This window comes from Malurus melanocephalus, unplaced genomic scaffold (genome assembly GCF_030028575.1).
Source record: "Malurus melanocephalus ecotype Western Australia unplaced genomic scaffold, MMel_1.1 scaffold_104, whole genome shotgun sequence".
In the NCBI taxonomy this organism is placed as follows: domain Eukaryota; kingdom Metazoa; phylum Chordata; class Aves; order Passeriformes; family Maluridae; genus Malurus; species Malurus melanocephalus.
The window spans coordinates 408063-424278 of NW_026623336.1; the positions used below are offsets into that span (position 1 = coordinate 408063).

Genomic DNA, 16216 nt, shown 5'->3' on the forward strand with positions numbered 1-16216 from the left:
CCCCCTCCCCTTCCCTTCCTCCTCCTCCCCTTCCCCCGACAGCGTAGCCGCGGCTCGGGCTCGCTCCCTCCCCCGTGCCCTCCCCTGGAGYMGCCGCCGCCGCCTCCGCCGCCGCACACGGAGACATGTACCCGGGAGCCCCCTCCGCCGGACCCGGTGAGGCTTCGCCCGGGTTTGTTTCCCTCCTCCGCTCCCTCCGGAGCGGCTTTCCCGGTCCGTGTCCGTGGGGAGCCCCAGGAGCGCTTGGCCCCCCCCGGCTCGGGCCTGTCTGGAGCTGCGGCCGCGCTGGCCGGGGGAGGAAGGAGGGTCAGGGCGCCGCCGCCACCTCGGGCAGGGCCGCGTGTCCGGAGGCCCCTCTGAGGGGAGGGTCGCCTTCCCTGCCCCGCTCCCCCCTTCCTCTGCCGAGCCCTGAGGCCGGCGCAGCTCCCGCAGCGGACCGGGGTCTCCATTTGCTCGCTCCCGGCTCCATCCTGGGATTCCCGGCCGGCCGCGTGTTCGTCAGCGGCCGCGCTGCGATAGTCGCGGTGTGGAGGTGCGGGTGAAGCGTCCGCATGTCGGGGAGGTGATGGGCAGCGTTTGGTGTTCTCAGGCTCTGTGTGAACAAATCTGGCCGCAAAGGAAAGGTGGACGTGCAAAGAAGGGTTACCAACTCTSTCAGGAACGTTTAATATCACTTTGGGGAAATACAGGTTAATATTGTGCGAGTTTGTACAGTTCGTATGAGACTGTTTTTGCCTTTTCAGTGTTAGGCTGTTTCTGTGGTGAGAATTCTCACATAGAAACAGCAGTGTTTGGGTGACTGGCACGTAGTTTTCTTCCTGAAAAGTTTCAAAATAAATGGAACTTTATTTTGTGCTGGTGTTCTCAACGATTTTGCATAAAATCACTTTCCTTAGAGAGGTAATCTAGCAAAGAATACTATAGGGAAATAGAGGACCTGTAACAGACGTGTCTTAAAGCATTCATATCTTGGGATCCACAGTTAGATGCTGGCTTTTTTTTTCCCCTTTTTTTTTTCTCCTTCTGATTTGGTTCTCTTGAAGAGGCAATAATCAAGAAAGACAATCAGGATGATTATTTTCCCCTTGAAGTACAGCTTCTCTGTTTTTACTTTCTCACCAGGCTCTTGCTAGCACAGCAGGCAAACACAGGCGGATAGGTCTCTACAGTTCTGTGTGTCCAGACTTTGCTTTCATGTGTAACATCATTTGCACGTTTCAGTACCAATAACTGTKCAGAACTATGGATGTAAACCTGTGGTGGCTTCAGGTGTTGGGTTGTTTTGCTCGGGCACAGGTACACTTGGAGTTTACAGGTGCTCATGGTGGCTCACATCGGGCTGCTGCTGTGTTCACCTCGTGGTGATAGTTCTTGTTTGAAATTGTGTTTAAGGACGCAGATAATTAAAAATATTACCAGCRTATGGGCTGAGAGTAGTTATCTGTGTGGGAGTCTCTTTATCTTTATTTACTCTCTATCCGATCCTACCACTTTCCCTTTCACTTGGAATGATCTCCCAGTTGGTGGCTGCCGTTTGCCATCGGGGCCCCACGTTCAGTGTGAAAGAATGTTTTCCCCTTCCTGGAACAACAACCTCTTAACCTCAGGCTCCTGACTTTCACCAAGTTCTAGGCATCTSTGTGTTGTCACTGGTGTGTGTTTTGAACTCTCGCTGTTCTGCTCTCGCCAGCCAAACTCATCTTGTGTCTTGTTTACTTCCGAGTTTATCTGCGTGGCTCAGCTCTTTCCCCCTGCACTGCGCTGGGCAGTGGCCGTGTCTGTGTCGGGGTAGGAGCTGCGAGTTGTTCTCCACATGGTGAGGCTCTGCTTCCTTCCTGTGAAATCACCCACGGAGAGCCTCAGCAGCCCAGGCAGCTTCCTGCTCCACTCCACACACAAGGCAGGGCATCTTGGAGCTTTTTATGAGATTGTGGCTRTTCTGTGTACCAGCCTGGAAGCAGGGAYTGCGAAGTCCCCTTCCACATGTTAATCGGAAAACTACAAAACCACTTGATGTGAAATCCTGCTCGGAGGAGAGAGTAGAAGTGTGGTTTACAACCCCTCACCGAGCCACRGCTGCTGTGAACACACGAGAGCTGCAGCCTCTACAGGTCTGTCAGCACATCCTTGACACCAAGTGAAGGCTCCATTCATATCTGCTGGATCCCGGATCCTGGCGCTGCTGATGCTGCTTTGCTCTCTCAGCTCCTATTGCCAAATTGGACTGTGCAGACAAGCTCAGTTCCGAGGGTGCCCCTGGTGCTGGCCTCCTGCCAGAGGAATCGCTCAATTTGCCACATGGTTTGCTATTTTAGTCTTAATTTTTTTTTCTGGAAACAGTATCAAGCAAGTTAGAAGGCTGTATCTGACTGATTAAAAAAATTGCTGCTGAAATGTGGAAAGTTTGTTCAAACATGCTGTTACRTCAGGAATAAGGTGGGCTTGTATAYAAGGRGAGGCTGTAATGRAATCACTGTTTCCATAGTTAGGAACCTAATGATCCCTATTCCTTTTTCCCAAGTACTGTCTGAGTTCTTGACTTGGTGTTGAATTTTCTGTGACATTTTGCTCATACCGGTTTTTTTTGCCTTCAAGAAAGTGTGAGAGGTAAAAAATCTAAAAATCTGAGAGATAATTCCCTTTTTTAAAAGAGACAGTTTGATGCTGCTACTTTTTGGTGTGCCTTTTTTAGAAGGACAGAAAAACGTTGAAGTGGCATAGTAAGAATACTGYCATTCAGTTAAAAGACTTAATTAAAAGCTGTGTAAACTTCTGGAACTCAGACTRCTCAGTGAAGTATTTACAAATCCTAAGCTTTGCATGCCATTCTTTGAAAGAATATTTGAAAGAATATTATTATTCTCTGAAAGAATATTTGATTTTGCCTTCTACTGAAGGTCTTAATTTACTGATGAAGCAGCAGTTGTCTGAAAAAGAGTGTGCAGTTGATTATGGCTTTGCATGTGAAATACTACCTTTTTTTCYCTAGCACAAGAAATAACTTTTTCAAATCAGTGGAACTAAAGATTYTTTTCTTATTGTTTAGTTGTAAGTTACCCTTTAAAAATTGTGAATAGACTGTTGAAACTTGTAAGTCAGTTTGGTTTTCAGTGTGTGTACTTGTTTTTACCTTCCATATAATTTCTTGAAGATTTTGGATGCTGGATGTTCATTTTCTTTAGGAGTCTTTAGTCTTAAAATGTAATGCAGGGAATGGTTGTGCTCATGCCTTAATTGGGGTAGTAGAAATGGCAATATCTTCATCTGATGGAATTTAACTCCACCAGTATCCTCTAAGCTTGTGTTTCAGTGGCAGCRAGAGCTGCTCTGTACCTCTTGTTAAAGGTGTGCTCTTCTTTTCTTAAAAAGGCTTTTTCTGTTCTTTTGGGGGTGGATGTGGACCTGCTCTTACTCTGCTGCTGGTATCACAGAGTCATCCAGTTTCTTTGGCTTAATTTTAGACAGTAAATTAATGCTGAAACTCCTTGCTGGCTGCCACACATAGAGGAGGGAATGAAAACTTCATGTASAGCTTCAGCTCTCTTCCTTTTTGTATGAGGGTTTTTCCTAAAATTGAAATTGCATTTGACAGAGTTACAGCCTGCAAAATACAACATAACTTTTTTGAATGTATTGTATTGTATGACCAATATATTTTTCTAAGGAAAAAAAAAATCCAGATCATTATGTTGCCTCTGATAACTCTGTTGTCTTCAGGTGGGTTAAAGATGAGGCAGCTCGATGGAAAGATAATTGGTGGTGTCAGATGTGTCAACAAACTTTCCTATTTGCTGTTGAAAAGTGAAACACCTTTTTCAGCAGTGATTCTGTTACTGACTCTGAAGTTACATGGGATTTTATGTATTTATTTTTCTTTAAGTTTTTTACTTTGGCAGAATTGTTGTGTGCTTGTGTGTACTTAGTGGTGCATTGTAATGTACAGAAGGAGTGCAAAGGAACACCCAGACCTTCCTGACATTCAGGAAAGTTTGTTTTTTTTTTTTTTTTTTTTTTTTTCCCCCACAATTTGTACCCCTTCCTTCACTGCTATTTCCCCCAATCTGCCTCTCTTTCACTGAAGGGTGGGAATGATATATAAATGCTTTAACTCCATAAGAGAAAATGTCTCAGATTGTCATCTGATGCTCTTCTACCCCTTTGAACTGTAWAGGAGAGAAGGATTTTTCCATTTCAGAAAACAGCCCTTTTAAACATTCTGGCCTTCCAGAAAGCTCAGGGATCGAGCCATTGAATGCAGTAAACTTCTGCTAAATTGGTTTTGCAAACACAGATAGTTTTAACTAATTAGGAACTTCACATACCTGATGAAAGTTCTCTTCATGTTGGCTGAGTCCCTACTGACAGCAGCTTCCCAGAACTTGTAAGGCTTGTCAAATTTTGTTGTGTTTTGCTTCCCTTATTTCACATTTAAGCAAAATACTTGGCCCTGTTTTTAGGGACAAAAATTTCTAATACTCAGCCTACCAGAAACGCTTTACTAAATCTGAAAGTGAAGAAAAGTCAACCTCTAGTATCTTATTTTTGGTAAGTTATGAACTARAAAAAAAAAAAGCCAGTGGAAAATATTACGTAGTTTTAGCTGTAGTGGCTGTGGGTAGGGATCTGTTCCATGCATTGTTCAATTAATTTGTTTTAGTATCTTRCATCCTTTCTGATGTTCTCACAAAGCAGCCCACTAGAATGTCAAATAGCTCTTATCCTATTGACTAGGGAAGCACAGCCCTTTGAATTCAGTGCAAGGGGATTTTGGTTGGGTTTTTTTTTTCCTCACATATATTGCAGTACCGAAATTTTAGCTTACACATTTTATTATATGTTTCATAATGCAAAAATTGGGAGAAGACAGACCTGAATAACATCAACCCAAGGTAGACTGAACTTGTATAATGTCTCTCATGTTTTACACCAGAGTTGTAATTTATGAGTCCCTTTGGTAGCCATTTCTAAGAAGCTGTGCTTTGAAGAGACTTTCTAGTACTGTCCAGGAAGTGGGTTTTTTAAAATCCTCAAGACTGAGGTGATGTTTGTGTTTTTATGTACTCAGGACTGTTTTAATCAGTTGTCTCTTTTAGCTTGTTTAGTGAGCACCACAGATTAGTGCAATTCATTTTATCATCTCCATTTTAATGGTTTTGCTTTTACTGTTTTCAGAGTAAACTTGGTGCTTTCAAATAAAAAGTTAACAGTGTGAGCATTATTTCATCTGTTGCTGTACTCTCTCTTTGCATTTCATACTAAGCAAAATTACTTCTCCTAAATGCCCTGCTTTATAGATTTGCTGCAGCTGGGAAGCCATGTGGTACCTGGTGCCYACGCTTTCTAGGAAGAAGAGTTTTGTTTGGTTTTGGGTTTTTTGTGGKTTTTTTTTTTAACTTCATGACTTAAAAAAACTGGCCACAGCCAAGGTGGAAGCAAACCTGTGATTTAGATGGGAAAGTACTGTGAGTCATGGCATAATCAGGTCAGTCCAAAGCTTGCTTTGAGTGTTTCTTTTGAATTGGCTTCTCATTGAGCTGTCCACAGTGCTACCAAATTTTGTTACTACTTGGGTTGCAAAATGGATTTGTTTTTTAAGCCACAGGTGTGGCAAGAGTCATTCAGTCTTTTGTGCTGAATTTGTTTGTCCTGTTCTGTTTTTTGTAATGCTGCTCAGCTGTGTTCTGTGTTGTGTTCTGTCTTGTTGCATGCGAGTTTATTATCACCTGCAGTGAGGTTGTTGGGGACCAGGTCTCAACATTAATATATGCCATGGTGAGTCTGCAGTCGTACAAGTCTCTATCTTTGGGAGAAGCATTAAAATATTTAACTGTTTAGAGGTGCAGAATAACTCCARACATCTGCAGTTTTGGGCTCTACAGTTGTTCCCAAAAGCTCTTCTAGAACAATCTGATTTAGTTTCCTTGTACAAGTTGTTTTCTAATCAGAAGGTGGAGAATATTCTTAATGTTAACTCTTGCACCCATGTCAGGAGTTTGATCCTGTAGCACATAATTCRTAAAGTATGTCTACATCTGAAGACCATGTGTTTAAACAGGACATGATTTTTATGTCTCATTGTGTCACATCTGACCTATGTTGTTCTGAGAAGAGGGGATGCAGAGCAAAACTGAAGTTTTCTGTATTTTTTTGAGAAATAAACTAATCTCAGCRTGTTAGCTTGGGAAGCTGGAAAATAAGTTTCTGAAACTATGTGTATCATGTGAAACTGATGATTTTGTATATAGTCTAGGAAAAAAATGAACTTTTCTGTGACCAGCTGAGGAGCTGCTTTGGCAGTGTTGGACACTGTGGGTGGCTTTGTCTGAGCTACTCATGTCAGAGGTCAGAGCACTGCAACTTTTTGTCTCAATAATGCCTTTTTAAATGTTCCTAGTTGAGTAATGAAATTTACATTGAACGTATTAATGTGAGAAAATAATGAAATTTAAATTTTAACTTAGTAGTAGGAAGTGTGTGTGGATGTACTACTTTAATTTATTTTAAATAAGCCAATTTTAGAAGAATTCSCAAGAGGGGAAGTTTCACTGGCTTAGCTAGATCAATCAAAAAATTGTTTGAAGTTAAACCTGTCATGTAGATGAATAAAGCTTTAAAGCATAATTATTACTGGGGCCTCATTATATACCTTCTGAAACTTGTTGAGCAAGTGTTTGCTRTTAAAGGACATACAGAGGGTGAATTCCTGTCCAAATGTTGCTGTGCTCTTGACTTTGATAATGAACTTATTTCACTGTCCTTTCATACAGCTTGTGGTTTGCAGTAATGTTCCCTTTCTACTGTTTTTCTAATTTATTTATTTCTTTATTTATTTCTCTGTTGGTTGGTTGTACACTCTTGCCCCATCATATCCTTCCATCATCTCTGAAATCCCCATGGGAGAAAAGGGTTTGGGAGAGAATGAGGTTTCTTGTTTGTGGTTTTTAACTGCCAGTGAAACCTAAGGTTTCTCAAATAACACTACTCGTCATCTTCAGCTCTGCTGACTTACATATTTCTGTTGAGAAATCTACTGAGAGACATAGGTTTAAAAAGAAAACCCAAAAAACCACSAACCCTTCAAACCACAAACAAAACAAAAATAAAATGGAGAAGAAATGTAAGTTCATGTAGAAATGACAATACAGAAGAATTAATTTCTCGGTGAGCCAGTGCATTTCATTTTGGGAAGAGCTTCATTGTTTAATGAGGGARTGCTTAGGAATAACTCATAAGGATTCAAGGTATTTGCATAAGGGTGTGTTGTTTAAAAAGTCAGAGCCTCTTTCGGGAGGGGGAAACTTCCCACCAGGGCAAGGAAATGAAACTTTGTTGTCTGGGTCTCCTTGTGTGGTAAGAATGTAGTAGTGGTGGGTCTTTTCCTAATTGTTTGCCTTGCAAATTCTCCTTAATGTCAAATTTCAGGGAGGCCTCTGTAACAAACTTGTATGTGACTTCTTTTACCTTTCACAGCTGAGTTTTAGTTTGTGTCAAGTAATATGAGAACTTTAGTTGCTTACAGGAAGCAGATGGAGGGAAAAACCCTGAGGTGTAATAGGAAAAAAAATTCTGATAGGGGGGAGTTCTGCTGCCAGCCTACGCTGTCATATCTCAATTATTCCACTATTAGGAACCTGCATTTTGCCCTCTTTTCAGTGATGCTGAAAACCACAGCCCTATCTGTGGAAACCGCAGGAGATAGTACTGGATGTTGAAGATGCTGCTACAGCTGCTTTCACTATCTAAAATGATAAAATAMAGCATAACCTCAGCTCTTAACTGGGAATTTTTCTATTCTAAAACTAAACCACGAGAGTGTTCATGTGTTTGTAGATTAATCCAATGTGGGTATGGGAAAAGATTTCTTTTTTTTTTTTTTTTGAGGATGACATGACTACTTCTGAATTACAACTCTACAGCTGAATTTTGTACATTTAAAAGTTTTTAGGAATAAAGACACCCTAATTTTTATTTTTAGATTTTACACAAAAACACTGCCAGCCAAAGCCCGTGTGGGTATGAAATGTGCTTGCAAAGGTACAACTGAAAACAGAATGATCCTAGCTTCTTTCTTTAATTAGCTGAGACAAATCACTTCTGTGTTTCATTAAGTTGTGCACAATGCGAATCCCAGAGGGAACGTGGATCTGGGGCCTCTGTGGCACCAGTTCCCAGCTGGTGAGGCACAGCACACTGGAAAGACATGCCAGTGGCCATGGAATAGAGCCTGAGCCATTAGAGCTCATTAATTTTAGTGGAGCTGGTGTGCCTCAGCATCAGTGGGCTCTGATGTCTCTAGTAATGCAGAAAGAGAGGCATGATTGTAATGGCAAGGGAAGGGAAAGGTGTTGGTAAAAGTTTGGGGGAGCGACACGGCTGAGAACTGCACCTCTGGTTCAGGTGACTTAATCTGTCCTGGACCTGCTCATGACTGTAATGCAGAGACCAGTCATTACTATTTCTAAGGAAAAAAAAAATCTCTGAAAGACTGAGATCATGAGGTATGGAGGTAATGGAGTGTCAGGGTGAGCTGCACAGTTCTCATGGTGTTATGTGATGGTGGTTGATGTGTGCTGAAGGTGTTGAAGTTCCTAATGATGGAGTTGGGGCCCTATACCCCTGCTGAGCTCAGCTATGCACCTGGCAGCAGCTGGATTGACTGTGGCTCCTGGGGCCTGAATGGAACTCCTTGTCTGTCTCATGTTCACACTAAGTAGTGATGGAAACTTCAGTTTGTGTGTTCAGTTTTTTGGAAGGGTCAATCCTGATGTATGAAGAAGTCTTGCTTTACCAGCCTTATAGTGACTCAAAACACAAGTAAAGACAGTGGAGGGTGGGTTAGGTTGTTTCCTACATACCTCTGCAGTTGCAAGTGTCAGGTAGTACAGAAAGTGGGGGTACCACATTTCTTTCATAACTGAAATTCAAACAAAGGGTAAGGGAAGCATAATGTGGGATGGTGAATATGGAAGTTCTGGTCTTAACTTCTTTAGGGAAGAAGCAGCCTGAAGGGGGTAATAGGTGCTAGTGGGTGGGTCTTTTGTTCCCACCCCTTTCCCCCCCCCCCCGGAAAAACTGGGTTTATTCACTTTGAGTCTTTTGAAATGGCAAAGAATAGAGATTGTATTGAGTGGAGGCATTGCTCTTTATGAATGCAGAAAATACCATTATATTCTGTATTTCAAATCGTTAGAAAAGACATCTGGAATTAGTTCAACGTTGTTTTCTAAGGCATGGAAAAGGGAATGAATCATGATGGTCAACTTGATAAATAGCACTAAGTATGTTCTCCATTTCCCCCTCCATCGAGTWGAGGTTTGTCTGAAGATGGAGTTATTTTGTACTTTGAATTCACATTTAACTTCAAACTGGGCTGCTGACTTGTGGGCAAGCCGTAACCATCTCTCCATTGTTTGGATGAGGTTTGCTATTTGAATGACTTAATTCAAGCTGCAGCTTGTAATTAAAAGCATTTCTCTGTGGCTCTTAAGAARGGTTGTGGTAGGACTTAGTAAAATTCCATGTGCAGAGATTGGTTAAGGTACCTGGTTTGTGAGCAGTGAGGATGGAAGTCCTGTACATTGGATGCTCTGGTGGTGCTCTGCTGCTGCTCACCCCASTTGTAGGTGGTGAAAAGCAGCTTGTTGGTATTGAGAAATTGGGAGGCTGACTTTGAAGGTCAAGGCTGCAAGGAGAATGTGGGAGGAAAGCAAAGTACTAACACTTGGTGTCTTTTGCTGGTTGACATTGTCCAGAAGCAGCTTGTGGGCTTCTTAGTTTCTTGCCTGCTGCTTTCTGCTRGTGTCTTGATGTCTTCCTCTTCATTTCTTTTGTTCTTACATATTCTTCTTTGAAATGTGGTCCTGACTAAAAAGCAATCTGGACTGGTGTCTTGCTTCTCCCTTTGATCTCYGACTGCAGCACTCGCCCACACCGTTGGTGTCTGGGAGTGATTCTGGTCTCAATGGATCACATCACTTCTGGCACCATGAAGAGATCATATCTCCATCTTTAGAGGTCAAAAAGGAATCAGGGTAACCAAGGGAGCTGCAGACCTGTAACTGATTCTTTATCCAGACGAAATCATCACAGAATGGGTTGTGTTGGGGTGGACCTTTAAAGATAATCCTGTCCAACCTGCCTGCCATGGGCAGGGATATCTTTCMGTAGGTAAAAGGGTTGACTTGAGAATTAATCTTGCTTGAATTCTTCACAGGAAATGAAAATTATTCAATGAAATGATGTCTAGAGTAGTCTACTGAACTTACTGAGATTACAGGTCTGAAGGCAGTGCTGTTTAACACTTTTACTCTTTGTTACAGCATTTAATTTCATGCTACAGCAGTAGGAGATTGGAAGCAATCTAGCAGAGTAGCATCAAACATCTCAGTAGTCATACAAGGGACTTAAAATATGACCAAGTATGAGGACAGCTCCTTCATTTTCGCTCACCAGTTTTAAGACAACTCTTTTACTTGTAGCCCACCTTGGCACAATGCAATGTGCTGTGGCTAGAAAGTGTGGTAGCTTCTCACTGAGAGACGAGAAGAACCTTTAGAGAGGAGTTTCATCAGAAATGATAACTGAAAATCTGATTACATCATCTCCTCTACTGTCCTTGTGGTTTGTTGAATTCTTGGAGATTCACAGATAARTYTRTAACATTTTTTTGTTATGCATTATCTAATCAAGAATGTTATAGCTTGACTGAAGARTTTCTGGTTTCCATACTCTAAAACATGCTTAATGAGCAGCAGACAGACTTACAGGTTCCATATAGATTCCTTTGCCCCCAAAATATCAAGGGACTATGAGYTGCAGCTTTGGGTTTTCCTTATCTCATAGAAAACACTGTCAGCCTCTCTCCTATCGTTCCCTAACGGCTCTTAACAGAAAGCCAGAAGTTAAACTTCTTTGTAAAACCYACACCATCAGAAAACCTGAAGAACAGCCCCAAGTTTTTCTTTAGTTGCGTCCTAAAAAGAAAAGGCTAAACTCCCTGTTTTTTTTTCTTGTTTTGACTGCATATGTGTTACTAAAATACATAAAAACCCTGTGCAGGTCCTGGCAAGGATCTGTACTGGGTGTTTTCCACATTCTTTCTGAATTCCCTCTGTTACTGGTAGTTGAATAACTATTTGTGGAAATCCTGTTTCCCCTGGTGTGGGGTGTCCCCTCTCCAAGTCTCCCTTTCTCTCACTTCAAAGAGCACTTCCTAAAGGGGGCATGACGCTTTTGCAAGCCCTGTGGCCACCACTGAGGTGGCAGGGGCAGGAGCACATGGCACACCAGGAGAGGTGAAGGGAATCAGRTCTGCTCAGCCTTAGGAGAAGGGTAAAAGGGTGATCTTCCAGCTTCTACAACTGGCTAAAGGGACTACAAGTGGCTACAGGGAAGCTTTGGAGCAGATGGAGCCAGACTTGTGGCAGGTGCGCCAGAACGGGGCAGAAGCTGGAACACAGGAAACTCCAGTTGAGTAGAAGGCAAGTTTATTTTTCCACGGGGGTGGAACAGGTTGTAAGAGGTGTTGTGGAAACTCTGTCCTTTAAGATATTCAAAATTGACAAATCAGTCTGGCTCTTTCCCCCTTCTTTTGTTCTGTGTTCATGATCCTCTGCTTCTGTGCTGAAGCTGCTGGAGGCTGTTCCTTTGCCAGTCTTGATTCTTCTTAACCTGGTCATGATGAACACATTTGTCACTTCATTTATTTTCTGCAGTTCTTGAGGCAAAATAGCTGCTTACTAGTTGAGGACAAGTTATTAAACCTCATTTTCTGCCCGAGGAGCGATGCATCGTCTCTGGATCTGTGTGATGGCATCAGTGACTGWCCTGGAGGCAGCAGTGGATGTGCACAGTGGTTGTACCTGAAAACACCTGCAGTGATCATTTGGAAGAGCAGCCCCATTATCTGATACTGGAAACCTTAACCCAAAGTGAGGCTTTCAAATAAGGCTTCCTTCACTTTAGTTTCATTTGGAGACTGTATTTTTAGAAAAATGGTTTTCGAGAGTCTTCCCCTTGGCAAATGTAGATTGCATGAGCCCAATGCTAAAACCTACTGGATTGTGAAAAYATCACCCAGTTATTAAATATGAGTTAGGACTTGCCACACAAGGAAACTTATTGATATAATTGCACTGGGATAATTATGCTCAGACGATTTCCTGTGTCGACAAGCCCTTCCATGCAACTCGTTTGGCCCCTTCTTATTTAGTAACTCATTAGGCCTCTGACTGCACATTAAAATTGCATAATTCTTTGCTAAAAAATCTCCAATGTGCAAGTTTAATGCTGACTGGCAGCACTTCCAGTGTGCTGAGCAGRCCAGCAGTTAAGCTTTAAAAAATGATGAAGGACAAAAGAAATGAATGCTCCAAGTCTGGGAAATGGTTATGGAGCACAAGGTTCTGAAAAATTTTCATTACATAATTGTGTGGATTTTGGAGTAGAAGTTCGTCAAAGTGTGTGGCTCATTCACACCTTTTATAGACTAGGAGTGTCTTGGCCTGCTCACTCCCTGAGTCATTCTTATCTCTGATTTTGATCCTCAGTAATGTGCTGGAGTAAGAGCAGCCAGCCTTGTGTTTGCAATAGTTGTCAATTTGCAAAAATTATTCTTACTAACATGGCATTTCTGTGATTGCCCAGGTTTCCTCTTCTGCTACCTTTACCCCTCCCCCACCTTTTGACAGAGTAATTTTGCTTGATAGTTAATTTTATTTCATAAAACTGCCACAAGACTGTTATTTTCTTGATATCTGTCTTTTCTAGATTTTTGGGGGGAGAGAAATTGCTTCTTTTAAGATTGATAGCCATGAACATTTAGTTTATGTAAATGGGATTAATTATAATAGGAAGTCTGGTTTCTTTCCTGATAAAACTAAGCCTAAAGACAGCATAGGGGCACTTCATTATTCYACACCCAGCTCACCTTAATTCACACCTTGAAAATGGGGCTCTTGATGGTCTCAATCATCATATCAAGGCTGAAATGTTCTCATTATTCATTTTATCATCTAGCAAATGAGTGAGGAGCTTACAATACTTATCACATGGATGCTCCAGTTTATTAGACTTTCATCTTTTTTCTAATTCCTTCTTTCCTTGACAACACTTTAAAAGTAAAATTCAGGAATGCGTGTAGATTTTTCAGTSCTTTGAAATACTGCCTCCAGAAGCACCGTCTGTGTTCATGAAGGAGTCTCTGCATGAATTTTGGCAGATTTCCTTGGCTAGGGCATCACTTGCATCTCAGATGTCCAGTGATATCYTTAGTTACACCTCACCAGGCTGCAAAAGCTTCCTAGTAGGAGCCTTGGCACTAAGGAAAATATTCCTGTAGTTATACAGCTTCTGTTGCATTTAAAAGTGAGTGAATAATGGGAATTCTGCAGGAGAATTCTCTCTTGAACACAGAGATGGGGCAGCTSAATCACTTTGAATGTAGCAATTGTGCCTCATGATCAAGGCTGAAGGCTTCTGTCATGTTTTGATAGAAGGTCAAGCCTTACTTCTCTGTTCTGTCAGCACCAAATTCAGTATTTTGTGATTCTACACAGCTGGTTGCTGTAATACGTTCTACACAAGATAGTTTGATTTTTGCATTCTTAATTTGAGGCAGGAGTCCAAAAAGTCAATTCAGCTTAGTGGTTGCAATATTTAGTTTTTCCCCCTGAAGTTCAATTCCCATCCCTCAGTGCTGTAGTTGACACATCCATGTCTGTTTTAGGCGGCAGAAATGTAGGTTGAGTGCTTATCGGGTCACTGCTGCTGTTTAATAAACAGTACTTATCTCCTTGAAGCAACACCCTGCCCTAAATAAGTTTGCCTTGGGAGTTGAGCCAGAAATAGCTTCGCTTTCCCCCTCCGCCCCCCCTTTCTTTAATTGGATTGTGAACCCCAAATAATTGAAAAAACTGTTTAAAATGAAAATAYGGGGTGGCAGTGGTACTGCTCTCTGGACAGCTTGGTGGTTTTTTTTATCTCCGTGAGTCATGCAGGTTATAAAACTGTGTTCACATCTTACCCCACAGGAGTCTGTGCTTCTCTCAGCATTTCATCTTACTCTCAAAACTGAGGCTGAACTCTCACTTTTATTCACTGTTTGTCACTAAACTGCAGTGGAGGAATGTAGTGGTAGCGTTGAGCAACATGTATTTGTGTTGATCCCTTGAACACTTACAGATATGGCTTTGCTACACCCCTGTGAAGCACTAAACAATCTCATTTTAAAACAGAGGGAGGAGGATGTATTGCTTAATTTCAAAATTACCTAATTTGGCAGCATCAATATCTTGTGGTGATGTGTGTCCCATTCCATGAGGCTTGTCTTTGTGCTTCTAATTTTTAATTTTTTTGGTATTTCTTAAARTAGTCTTGACATACCATAAATGGCATAGCAATGGAAGGGCAGTGGAATTAGGAAGTGGCAGTAGATACAGAAATGTGAGAAGACATAACATTCAGCAGCGAAAAGAAGGGAAATCAATAGATTGATAACAGTTGGCCAGATAATAGAGCTAAGGCAATGTGGAATGTAGTACGTGGATAACAAAAATAGAAATGCTAAAATACAGGTGCCTAGGCAGAAAATTAAAGGATTTTTAAATGGGTGATATTATGAGCATCATGGAAATACACACAAGAAAAAAATCACAGAATTAAGTTAATGACTAGGATAATTTTYAAATGGAAGCATTCTGTTACGGAAAGATGGAAATAAAAATGTGTACAGTGGTGATCTGTAAAGGATTTAGCAACAGAATGACTGTAAACATACGTGGGAGACAGATATTTTAATATTTTTTTTGGTGGGGGGAAATGATGGCAGATGAGTTCTGGAGGAGTAGAGGTGGCTGCTTTGTGCACATCCTGATCAGATTTGGAGGTGGATCACAGAAATCTTTGGCTTATTGCAAGTACAAATATTTGTGGGAGTATTTTTTTTCTCTTACTTTCCAGCTATAGTGATAATGCTATAAATAACTTTGTTAGGTGTTCTAGCCACAATAGAGGATTCTTTCCACTTAATGACACAAGCACTGTGAATTTGTCACATCGGGGATGTGTGATTGCAGGGCCACCTGAGGGAGTTAATCACAGTCAAAAACATGGAGTGAGCAGAGTGCCTGGAAGTGTTGGGAAAAGRTGAAAATTCAAGAAGTCAAGATCTGTAGGAATTTATAAAAAAAAATGCAGAGCAGAATTGTTGAGCTGGGTGTTTTATCTTGCCTTCAGGGATGGAGGTGGATAAGCTCAGATGCGAAGCAAGACTGGGTTACAGATAAGAGCTAAGGTGATATTTTGCTCCATTTTTCAGGRCAGCTGTTGACACTGCAAAGGCATTGTGGATGAATAATACTCAAATGAAAATGGAAATTGCTGTATTGCTGTTGAAGGCAAAACTGAAGTACTGAAACATGAAGTTGTAGGTCATGGAAATGCAGATCTTCAGTTAGAAGTGTCTTTAATATGTTGATTGAGTTTGTGTTGGAGAATCACAGGCTTAAATGCAATGTTTATAAAARGAAGGGGATGAAAAAGGAAACTGGATTTYGGTAGCATGAATTAAAAAGGGTGGATGCCTCAGAATATGTTTGGGAGACAAGCTGTGAAACGAGATTTTCAAAAAAGAATAGCTTAAAACCCCCTATCATTTTCCCAGTGTCAAATCTGATTAAATATTTGGTGCATGCTGAAAGTTAGTAGGATGGCCTTTACAAGGCAGTGGTACAGCAGGCAAAAGCAGTTTAGGGCTCATTAATCTGCCTTTTCCAGTGGAGAGATGAAAGCACTCATGTGGTTATCTCTTACTCTTCTCCAGGAAAGGTAAGCTCAAAATGCACAGGCTTAAAAAATGACAGGAAGGATGAGAATGATGAAGCCTGATTTATGGGAAGGAACTAACAGAAGGAGTATAGCCTAGAATTCAGTATTAAATGGGAGTTTGGTTTAAATCTGAAAGTACAGTCAGGAGTACTCAGCCTGAAGGCGAGCGAGTATAACCTGCCAAGGATTAAATAAAAATGGAAGGATGTTTTCAGAACATCAGAGCATCACAGTTCTGGAACAGCTTTCCAGTAGAGAAAAGGAGGGTGGAAAAGTGATGACTGATCTGTTAATGAAGAATTGGTTCTGATGCTAGCAGAGAACTGAATTTGATAATCCCGGGAAACCACACCTGGATTCTTACATAAGTAAYAAGAAACCTCCTGGGTTA

General features: G+C 41.5%; 1 protein-coding gene across 2 annotated transcripts in view; it reads left to right on the plus strand.

Annotated features, from left to right (window-relative positions):
* The first annotated feature begins 6 nt into the window (after positions 1–6).
* Positions 7–16216, plus strand: part of AGO2 (argonaute RISC catalytic component 2) — a 44421-nt gene continuing 28211 nt past the window's right edge. For both annotated transcript variants that reach the window (XM_057369161.1, XM_057369162.1), the window contains exon 1: positions 7–156. In XM_057369161.1, the coding sequence (XP_057225144.1) occupies positions 126–156 (31 nt within the window). In that variant the 5' untranslated portion in view covers positions 7–125. The remainder of the gene's footprint in view (positions 157–16216) is intronic.